At 31.1% G+C, this 12,506-nt stretch overlaps 1 protein-coding gene across 1 annotated transcript; it reads right to left on the reverse strand.

The window, feature by feature from the left end:
- Positions 1-748: 748 nt before the first annotated feature.
- Positions 749-4,328, reverse strand: LOC107026185 (protein CELLULOSE SYNTHASE INTERACTIVE 1). Its single transcript, XM_015227064.2, has 2 exons — positions 2,279-4,328; positions 749-1,210 (listed from the first exon to the last, which is right to left on the reverse strand). Exon 1 carries the CDS (start codon positions 4,013-4,015, stop codon positions 2,306-2,308), a length of 1,710 nt encoding a protein of 569 aa, XP_015082550.1. The 5' UTR covers positions 4,016-4,328; the 3' UTR covers positions 749-1,210; positions 2,279-2,305.
- Positions 4,329-12,506: the final 8,178 nt, after the last annotated feature.

Here is a 12,506-nt window from a genome sequence, read left to right on the forward strand (position 1 = left end):
AAAGTATTTGGGACTCCACACTAGTTTGTACATGTTTCAATTAGTACATGCTACCTCCTGTCAGTACGATAACTAAGTAATAATCTGCTTACCTAAAACTAAACGAGTTAAAAAAGAAATCACCTAACATTTTAATACGACGTTTTTTTCTGGTCTTTTTTTTTTGGGGGGGAGGGGGGGGAGGGGAGTGGGACAAGGTAGGCAGGCAAGGCATGTGAAAGAGAGAGATGATGAAATGGATTAGACATAGAATGTGAGTATGTCCCACCATTTTCCATGGACAATCTAACCATATAAAATATGACCCCATTATATTCATTGGATTTTTCTAATCTTAACACCTTCCCTCTTTCCATGTGATGATGCTGTAAACGGTCCCCTCTATGGTGTCCTATTTTAAACCCTTCTCCTCAGCTTCCTCTTTACACCTTACCTTCTTTTTTTTCCCATGAAAGAGCACATACTTAAAAATCTACCCACAGTCCAAGTGTACATACTTTAGAACCCCCCTTTTTACACCAACCACCAAAGAATTAAACAAATCCTAAAAATGTTATCTTGGCATGACCAAAGGGATTATTACTATAAGACAACTCACCAACTGCATTATATAGGAATCAATTCCAGCAACCGCCCTAAAAGTTTAGCTTTATGTGAGGGTCATAAGCTATGTGTTAACAATAATAAATACTAACAATGTAAAAAGAACAACCGGCAAACTGACCATAATTCAAGCCGCACAAAAAGGTTGTCAATAACAAATGTAAGTAGTATACCATAGTACACCAATAAAGAGATGATAAATTTAAGAGACAAGTTGCACACTTTGTAATTAAGGCTTGGCCATTACAAGAAAAACAAACCTTTGAATATACAATATCAACCGATGCCTAGGATGGGGAAAAAGGGGGGTGCAAGCACTATCTATTATCACTCACTTACAAAGCTTCACATGGTGAAACAAAACATTAAAAAAAAAAAAGAGAAAAAATAAACAAACAAGGATACTCCCTAAAAACCGCATCCATGCCATGTGTTATATAGTTTAGAATAAATTCAACTTCCTTTTTTTTCTTTTTCTAATAATTGAAAACAATATAGTATAAGGTTAAAGTTGGGGTATACCGAGTGTGTGATTGTTTGTTGGTTTCTTTGAAGGAAATGAGTTGGTTTTCCACATTTGACAGTTGGGAAAAATCCAAACAACCACCTGCAGGAAGCATCATAGGTACGATAATGTCAGGAAAAAAGATTAGTGAATAATAGTAAGAACTTCAAGGCAGCTAAGAATAAATTGGACATAAAGTAGAACTAATGATCATCACGTGTAATCCAGTCAGTTAATGAAATAGTAGTAAACCTAACAACAAAGACACTTCTGATGGATGATGAACCAGCAAAGCAGTGCATCAATGCTATTCATATCCAAAGACAGAATTATAAAAGTTGAGAATCATGCCCCTACTCAAGGACCAGAATATTTATCACAACTCAGTATGGCCCATTGCAAGCATTTGGATGTCTAGCGTGTTTCACTACAGGGAAGAAAATGTACTGCTTTAAGGTTGGACAGTTAAGATTTCTAATTATAGTCCACCAACTTCTACTCAATGGCAAATGACTTGTTCTTGATGGTTCCCTACAATCTACTAGTCTAAGGAAAGTAGTATCATTTGAATATATGATAATGACTAGCCCTAGGACTCATATCAAATACTCATCATCTCATGCTACCCCCTTAACTTTTAAAATGATTAGCTGAAAAAAATACAGTTTTTACAAAATCATTACTTTTTTTGAGTAAAAGAAGCCCAAAATACTGTCTTGTTTCTCTTTTGGAGGGGAAGGGGGTCAAGAATTACAATGACTATCAGCCACTAGACAGAAGTTTTAATGTCTTAAACTAGATGATTTATGTTTCAACTTGTATCTTCTGATTTGCAAAAATGTGCACTTTAACATATTGTTAGGCAGATTAGTTCCCACTACTCTTACGCTGGGGGCCCTCGCCTTCTTACTCTCTCGAGCAAGAGACTGCACCTTCACTTAATGAGAAAATGACTTGTAAAGGGGGTCTAGATCAAGTATATGAACATGGTCGTTCTTGTATTGAAAAATGGAAGGCAAATAAAGGAAATAGTACAACATTAACATGTCAAATTGGAATGTTGTTGACCGGTAAACGGTAGGAACCACTAATGTCATGTGGAATAAGTTAATATAGAATTGAAGTGCCAAGTAAATACTAGTTCTATATAGTTAAAGATGAAAAAATTACCCTTCGTTGGCGGGGTTAGTTGCTTAGCTAATTACTCCATGTCCTTGTGAAAATGCTCTTTAGCCTATTGCCTGAGAGTCTCTGCAAGGCCTTCTTAGCCCCCACAACCTCCGCCTCCGCCAGCTTCTGCAAATGTCCGTATGCTCCGGCCTCCACTAGCCGCTTCCGACAACCCTGGCTCCCTCCTGCCATGATTGCCGCCACCACTGCCACCGGGAACTTCTTCGAAACCGCATCATTCTTGGAATCCAACATTTGGACCAACTTCATCACACTCTTCTCGTCCTTAACCAATTCCTTCCTATTCGACTTCACAGCCAACAGCGAAACTAAAGCATTAGCTGCTACCTCTTGCAGCCCATCTGGTTTAGCTGATTCCATCAGCTTCACCAAAGACCCCATGCACCCTGCAATAGCCCTCTTCTTTTCTTCGCTAGTTGTTACATTTGCAAGCAATGAAGCGGAAATGTACTGTAACATTAAGCTACCATGCTTTATAAGCTCGGCTAACTGAATAGTAAATGTGGGATATGATGAAAGAATCCTTGACCCACAATCAGAAGAAGATAACGAATGAATTGCCCGTAAAACATATTCTAATGTATCAGAACTTGATGATTCATGAAGCAAATGAACCAATCTCTGCAACCCCTTTTCTTGAATTAACAAATCCCGATAATACTCACCAGAGGAAGCAAGAATCGCAATGCAATTTGCTGCCTTTTCTTGTGCTGATGGTTTGCCTGAAACCATTAACTGTAAAAGAATAGGAATTGCACCTTCTTCCGCTAACGCAATTCGAACATCTTCATTTGTGGATACATTCTTGATAGCCCCAACACCATGAAGTTGTGCAGCAATCGAACCAGATTTACACAAGTCTAGAAGTACAGGGACACCACCATAAGCTGAGATTGCCCAAGCATTTTCAGGGTCATTTGTGATGCATTCCACTGCCAAGACAGCTCTTTCCTTCATTGTAACCGAACCAGACTCGATGATTCTCAGTAAAGGACCCAAAGCACCCTCTTCAAACACGCATTTCCTTGCCTGTTCGCTCATGGAAACAAGCATTGATACAGCAAGAACTGCCTGTTCACGTATAGAAGGATCCGTATTAAGGTCAAGTAAATTAATCAAGTACCCAACTTGTCCTTCTTTTGCAACAAGACCAGCTGATTTTTCATCCTCAGAAAGCAGCTGAATCAACGATTCCAAAGCCTTTCTCTTGAACTCAACTCCGCCGATCTGAATTCTAGTAAACACGTCTCTAATATAAAGAACTAAATCGTCTTTGGTAGAGTTAGACGAAGGGTGAGAGAGAACAATAGCAGTAGACTGACGAAGCACACCGGAACGGCAAAGAAGGTCTAGATGATGGATCTGCTTAGACAACCACCCAGAAGCCATATCAAGGTCCGACTGCATCAACAGCTTACCCGGAGTCTTCTCCGGGTCAGAACATTCCTCACATAGAGTCTGAACACGAACCAAAGTAGACAGAAGATTAGGAAGCAAGGTCGGAAGCAGCTCATTTTCCGACCAGTGAGGAGAATCAGAAATTTCGGTCAAAAGCGACTTAACAGTAGCAAGCTTCGATCGAAGCACCTGCCAGCGAGAAGTAAAAGACTTAATGGAAAGAGAAAAGGGTAGTAAATGAGAGAGAAGCTTGTTGATTTGGTCAAGGGTTTGTGCCGTAGAAGGCTGCTGAGGTGGTGGTTCTGCGGTATGATGCATTTTCTCAGCAAGAAAATCAAATGGGTGTCAATAATTTCTAGTCCCCGGAACTAATACCGGGAAAAACTAAGAGAACATATGAAAAGCAAGAGAGGGAGCAAAAGTATGGGGTTTGGAGAAATTGAACGATTATTGGAAAAAGGGAAATTGGGGGTAGTGATAAATTGCGTAGAGGGGAGGATAAAGCGATAAAGCAATGGAGAGAAGTGGGGTTTTAGGGAGAAACAGAGAGTGGTGCTCTGTGTTGGGTTGGTAGTTGAACGTGGGCTATGAACCGTGGAAGACGGTGACAACTGAACAGCAAATCTAACGTGACATCGGTGAACTTATTAGATTTTACTTTGCTTCTTTTTTTTTTTTAAAAAAAATAAAATTTCCTGATAAATTCTACCCTTTTTAATGAAATTTTAGTCTTAGCTGATCGCGAAAAAAATCACAGATTTCACTTGGTGAGTCCGGAATATCTAATTTTTTGATCTATTTGATAAACTACTAGGGGCTCGATGTGTTAAAAATAATAATTTGAAGTGTTTTTTTGTATAATTTTTTTATTTAACTTTTTTATCTTTAAAATTAACGAGAATTAATGTAATTAAATTGAAATTTTAAAATTAGTTAAATTAATTCTATAAGGCAACATAATAATTAAAAAATGATGACTAAGTATTATTTTGTTTTAAAATTATATTTTACGCATAGGTAGTAGTATTTGATTACAAACTTTTAAATTTTTTTTACAAATCTGATTTAGCTGAAGTTTGATTTGCTTTAAAGCTAAAAATATGTTTAGGAAATAATTTTTTATATTTATAATTTGCCTTGAAATCATAAATTATTAGAGTAATCAATATAACTTAATCTATAGAGACATTGACATTTTACGGGTCAGATCAGGCTAGTCCATTTTTTATGTGCGCTATAAAATGGTCGGTCCGACCCACAAGTACGTGTGCTGCAGGCTTGCCGAGTCAGTCCACTTCTTTAAAATTATATTTTCTTATAATTATTAAATTAAATTATAATTAAAAATATTATTATAAATATCGACAAAATAAGATTACATATGTTAATGTTCCTACTTGTCAATCAAATTAAAGAATAAAATTATCTTTACAATATTTATTAAATATCTAAATAGAAATATTAATCTAATTTTTTTGAATTTGGACTCTCTTTAATTTAAAAATTAATTTTACATTACATTTTTTAACTAATTTTTATTATTCCACGGACCGGCCCTACTGATATTTCTCAAGCCCCACAAATCAACAGGCTTATTCAGGCCGGGATAAAAAGTTTCTTTCTTCAATCAGCTGCAAAAATCATAGCTCGGGCCGGTCCAACGGGCCTATCCCATATTGACGGCTCTATAAATTATGAGTCATGACTTGTATATATAAGTTTTTAAAATTTTTTTTGGAGTTCTAACTAAAATTATATTGCGCTCGGTGGAGTCTAATCAAGAGGAGCGCTTCTAACGTATTTTTTTTATACTTAAGACTCGAACTCAAAATTTATAATTAAAAATAAATCACTTTCATTAATATACTGTGTTCAATCTTTAATGCAAATTTTTTATTGATGACGTTCATTATGATTTATGAGTCAATTTAAGACCCAGGTTCAATCAAACACAAGTGAGGAAAATAAAGAGAGTACCCATATATGGATTATTGTTATCATTTTTTTATTATTATTTTTAACATGACTTTTTAATTATATATTTTTTATATACATTATTTGCAAGATGAAAGTAAGTTTGCATAAGTATTTTTCTCTTCACTTAAATAATTATATTGAATATATTATTGATACTGAACAAAAATTTAAGATAAATTTGAAAATATTTTCAATAATTTTATTTTGACTTTAGAGTCAAAAAAGGTCTGAAACTATTTTTGGAATCTGAATATTGGATTTTTGAACTCTTAAAAATATGAAGATAAATTCTATAAAAGTTGAATTTAATTCTACTATAAAAATTTCTACATCATGGAGTTAAATAATATCGTATTTAATGACTTATAATTTGAAATAGAGACATTTAATTATTAATGAAATAGTAATTGCCACTCTAAGATAATTCTTAAATTTCTTATTTAACCAAATAAATTCATATTAACTATTACTCCATATCTCAATTCTGGTGGCTGAATAATTGATGTTGACTCAACTTTTTTTTATTTTTTGAATAACGATTTTCTGACTTTTTATGGTTTATAATATCCCGTGATGGCAGTGTGATATCAAAATAATCGTAATTCTAGACTCTTATTATAGTGAACTATACAAATAGGAATTAATCAATTTACCACCTTATAAATCAACGAATAAACAATTATTAACATGCATGCACCTGTCCTTTTCTTTTACCAATTAAATCCAATTGCACATGACAAAATTTATTTAACGAGAGTATTTATAATAAAAAATTTCTTCGTATATATTTTAGACTTACATCTGATATTTCCAATTAAGAGTGAAACAATTTTACCATCCAACCATACATGTTGATAACTTGCATTTACCTGTCATGTCATTCTCAGTTTCCTACACTTCCCAAAATTATTTTATACCATCGAAGAATAATATAGTGAAGAGTAGTTATCTAAATAATGAAATTGAAAAAAGTTCTAAAAGTTTCATAATTTTTTATACAGAAAAGATGAAAGATATTTTTATAAACAAACAATTTCTATTTCGAAATAATGCAAGCATATTAATTTAATATAATAAATCAGAAATTTAATAATAAATAATATTAAAATTTTTAGTTCCAACATAGTTTATTTTTAAATCGAACAACCTTAATAATAACTTGTCAAACAGTCAATGTATATCAAGGAGTTAAAAGAGAAAAATCAATGCACAAGCTCAAACAAGAAACAACTACCTTAGTTCGACAAACAAAGTATGCACAAATTAAAGTCCTTTTATTTCTATAATATAAAAGTATTTTATTTTTATTTTTTTAAAAAAAAAGAGGTAATAAAAATCGAACTCACATTTTCTATAAAAAAAAAATATTCCATGGATCGTCAAAACAATTATTAAAAGAAAAATCTATGCATGATCATACTCACAAGGTCATACTCAAACCTCAATATAATATGATTTTTTAAATTTTCATATAAAATATTTCTAAAATTGGATTTTATTTATTTAACATTGTTTCCCTTCTATTTATTTGTATATGTATATATGTATAGTATAGAAGCCCGTGAAGGGTTCCCCCAATTATGTTTAAACTTGTAAGTCAACATCAATTAGGAAATCGTTTTCTTATTTTTAGTGTTATTTTTAAAAAAGAATGTGGATTGCAGTTTTATCATAAGTAGAATCTTCTAGTTATAATTCTTTTACAATTATGTAGAATTCTAACATGTATTCTAAGCTATTTCGAATTTGTAAAAGTGTATAATTGAATCTTCACTAAGAAAATGAAAATTAGAGCCCGTTTTGCAATAGATTTTCAAATAATATTTGGGGAAAAATTTGGCAAATAGTGTTTATTTATATATTTTGTCATTATTTGACAAATATCTCAAATTTTCAAATACTAGTTTTATTTAGTATTTGGCCCAAATCTCATTATTCGGGGTCTTTTATAAATTGAAATTTACTCCAAATTTTTATCTTTTACAAAAACACCCTCTATAGTTGTTGCTTGCGTTACATTACATAATTTTTTACGTTAACACCAACGTAGTGATGAAATATTCTGTGAATGTTAAATGATGATATGGTTATTGATGAAAATGATGAACAATCGACTAAGGATAAAAAATTCATGTGCTTTGTCTACTTTCACGATGTATGGAATGATGTTTGTTGCACTCACTCCAAATTACAACATTGCTCTAGTGTCATGAACACTATTTGTTATTGTTGTAACGAAAATCCAATTGACTTGTAATACAAACTTATGGTTAGTTTTGATAGTTTTTAAAACTTATGGGTGTAAATCATATTTTTTTAAAAAAGTGAAATATATTTCCCAAATACTATGGCCAAACAAATGGTGAAATTTCACCCAAGTTTTCACTCAAATAATATTTGCCAAGAATATTTGAAAATTTATGATCAAACGCTAGCTTAAAGCAGTCAATCACCTGAACTATTAAAATTCTTACATTAAAATTTGTAGTCGTGGAGTTTGTTAAGTAAATGAAAAAAGAAATCAAAACGGAAAAAAATGTAGTAAGACAAACATGTGTTATGTATTCACTATACACAATCATAGTATAAAAGAATTACATTACATAAGGTAAATTTAGAATTTTATAACAAATCTCTCCTCTCTCAAACTCTTGCTCGCTTCTCTCCCTTTCTCATCCCTCCTTCTCTATATCTCATCTTGAAAATGAATGGGGAGGGGGAGGGGGGGGGGGCATGGGATATTACTGATACAATTCAGATTTGTATTAGGTAAGAGTATGATGAAGACCCCTTTTCTTTTTCTTTTCCTCTTCGATCTCTCAGATTTTTCGTATATCTTAATGAAGGAGAAATACAATATTGTACTACTTGTATTCTGATAAAGTATATAATGTATGATACTAATGTATAACAGAGACAAAATATAATTGAATACATTAATACAAATCTATAATCAATTACAGATACACTTAAATAAATTGATAAAACGTGAATGTGCAAAACATATCCACTTGATACACTTATACTCATTAATATAACTTGATACAATTTATTCATTGATACAAATAAATTATATTGATTGTATTCATGATACAATCTAATATACAAATAAAACATGTGTTAATCCTCTCTCTCCTCGTGCCTCCCTCTCACGCACTCCTTTTTCTTCCTTCTAAAAAGTGAATATGAGTCATTATAAAAAAAAACAATAAATATGAATCTCTAATCAAGCCTAAATTATAGTCACTTTTTTTTAATGTTTTTTAAAAAAACAACCTATACAAGTTGAACTTCCGAAAGCTATTATAAGTTGAGACTCAAAGACGTTATGTTGAAGGTCTAAATTTATACAGGCCGAACTTCAAATTAAAATTTAGAATAATTCTGACCTTAACGTTTCGTTCAATTAATTTATAAAATATATACAAAATATACATGTTATATATACTTCATACAAAATACACATATACTACATATAATATATGTATACTATACATATACTATACAAATAATAACTATGACTATACATATATTGTTGTGAACCAAGCTAGCTCTATAAGGGCCTATGAGTTAGAAGTGGGAAATGAGATTGGGCCAAGTAAAAGTATTTTATTTGGGATCCAGGCCCAACTAGTATTTGGTTAAAAGGGAAAATGAGTTGGAAAGAAGGTTTATGCATATTGAAGAAAATGTTTGTCCTCTCCTCTTCGTCTAGAATCTAAGATTCTCATATTCAATCTTCTTCTATATTTAATTACTCGTTATTTCAATATTTCTATTGTAATTTTGGTAGATTGAATATGTCATTCACAATTCTAAAGTTGTATTGGTTTTAATTCTCTTCTTAATATAGTGAAGAATTGGGGTTTTTTGCAAATACTATACAAATATCAAAATATACATTTACTATACAATAACAAGTTATGTCGAATTTTTAAAATTATTCTTAAAATGCTAATTATATTTTTTAAAAACAATATTAAAAGTAGATATATGCGAAAAATCACCCTTCAGATTCAATAGAAAGATGTGGTCGAATTTGGTACTTAGCTTGGGCTGTGTGTAGAAATGCATTGGGCCTAATCCAATATCCGGCCTAGCCCAAATAGGAAATATGCAAAATAAAGAACATCGATATAGAAAGCAATTTTTGAACAAAGTTTACGTTGCATGACAAGATATGACCTGGTTATCATTATTGTAGACACTTCAATTAATTTCACAATATAATAACATTTAAAGAAATTCAACTTTAAAAAAAATAATAGGAGATACTCTTAATTTTAACCTTATATTTTTAAAGAAAAAGAAAAAATGGTATGTCTAATACTATTTTAGAAAATGAAACTCTCCTATTCTTCCTTCTTCTTTTGTATAGAATTGATATTGTATTGTCATAGTAGAATGAACAGTGGTTATAGTGTTTGTTTGATGGTGAAATAAATGTATCTCTAGTGCATATATGATGTTTTGCTTATGTATGTATGGTGTATATCATTATATATCTTATGTATCACATCATACAGACAAGTCATATACTTTGACTTAAAAAGTACATGCAACAAGTGTGTATATCATAGTATGTTATACATATATAAATTGTATCTATTAATAATATACACATGACATACAAATACATACAAGTGTACATGGAGAGTAGAGGTCGTGGAAGAAAACTCCAACAAAAAAGAAAATTGATTACCTCAACATTCGTCGCACTGCTCAATCTAAATTAATCATCAAGGTATGATAACGACATATATCAGATGTTATTTTTAGTATAGTGAACAAGTAAAAATGAATGAATTTGTGCAAAATGCACCGCAAATCCTCGTCCTTCACATAAATATTATCCAGGACATAACTGGTCAAATTTGCATAAAACAAATAATTATAACATCTCATGAGGTCCAACACAAAATTGAAACACTTCCATTTTTCTTTTGTAGATTTTTGTGAAGGAAATAATATTTGGTGCATAAAATAACCTCTATGTTTTGATGCAAGGACCTTAATTTCTGTTTTCTCTTAGTCGTTAGGCGAGTTATTTAAAACAAAAACAAAAATAGTCAATTATTATATTCTTAGTGAATTATCGATTAATCCGATAACCTAATATTACAAAATCAATATCAAATTGATAATCTAATAAATCTATTTTATAATATCATTAAATAACTATTAAATCAATAATCCAATAACAACAAATTAATAGTATTTTTCAATTTAATTTATCGATCAATTCAATTTTGACGGAGCCCAATTTTTGAGTCGTATTATGTACTATTAGAAAGCATGAGGAAGGACTAATGAGCTGTAAATGCAAAATTTTAAGTTTATATTTTTCAAAATAGTAAAGCATTCAACGAAGTCAGAAATGACAGAAAGCTTTTCTAAACTTTGTATAATAATGCCTTGGAAAAGTGATTACACGAAAATTAATATACAGACAGAGCAACCTCAATTATCGGTTTTTTTTTTATAAAAAAAATAGAATAATACATTTTGCTTTTAATAAATAATTAAATCTTATAATATGTAATTCAATAAATTTAACTTTTATTTTAAACATGTGAGAAATATAATCATATTTAATTATTTTAAAAATAATATAACTCACATTTATGAAATTACAATACAAACTCAAGATAACACATAATTGATAAGCTTATGAAAGTTTCCTTTATGAAAAAAAAAATCAAAAGTAAACATTTTAATTGAATTTAAGATTAAAAGTGCTTAATCGAATTTTAATGAGGGTCTAGAATCTCCCTCCTTCCAAAGAAAAATGTTTTGGTTGGTAAACCATCACACTCATACATGAGAAAAGATCGATTTTTTTTGAAAATATGATATAAATAATCTGTTCTAATATAATTCTACGATAGGCTTTATAATGAAAATAATAAAATCGCGCTCAAACTCTATTAAATGAACGAGTAAAAATATTATAAGGTGAGAATTTTGAACAATGATTAGGGCTAGATTATTACAAGGTTGGACTTTTAATAAAGTGCTAAACCCTGGGGTCCCTTATGTTTGTTTGATTTTCAAATCAGTCTGAAAAAATTGAGCCTTTGCATAATGACAAAAAAGATTTTGATTAGGGAATTTAATTATTAAGGGACCTCTAATTTCTTTATTGAATTGAAATCTTAATCATAATCATCATGCTTCTTATTGCACATGCTTAATTTTCTCAATTTTATTTTTCTCCCTTTTACAGCTTTTTCTTTCTGGAATGGATTCACAAATCACAAAGAAAATTTCCAAATTTTAAATAAAAGCGATCCCCTATCTCGTGCTAATTCTAAACATAAACATTAATTCTGTGTTTTTGAATATTTACATCTAAATATTGAAAGGGAACCTATATGGTGTTTAATCGACATTTGTAATATTTACCATAATATGAGAAATATTACAATTTTATAATATTTTGTTTAGTTTTAAAAAATAAAAGATAGCATATCATTTTATGCCTAGTTTACTTTTATTATTAACTGTTATGCGGAATTTGAGATAATACGAGAAAATATAAACGCGAAAAATAAGACAACAGATTTACGTGGTTCACCAATAAATTGGCTACGTCCACGGGAAGAAGGAGAGCAGTTTTATTATGGAGAGGCAAGAACAGAATTACAGAATAAGGTTTGCCATAGCGTCTATATATAGTGCTAAGCTACGCCCTAACAGGCTTGGGCCCAACATACAGAATTGACAGATAATTAAGGGCCCAATACAACAACATTGTATACCGTCGGGCCGGGGGCGGAGCGAGACCCCCGTCCTTTCCGTTTGTAACGGGTCCGATTCAAGGCATTCAACA

This window comes from Solanum pennellii, chromosome 7, assembly GCF_001406875.1.
Source record: "Solanum pennellii chromosome 7, SPENNV200".
NCBI classification, from domain to species: Eukaryota; Viridiplantae; Streptophyta; class Magnoliopsida; order Solanales; family Solanaceae; genus Solanum; species Solanum pennellii.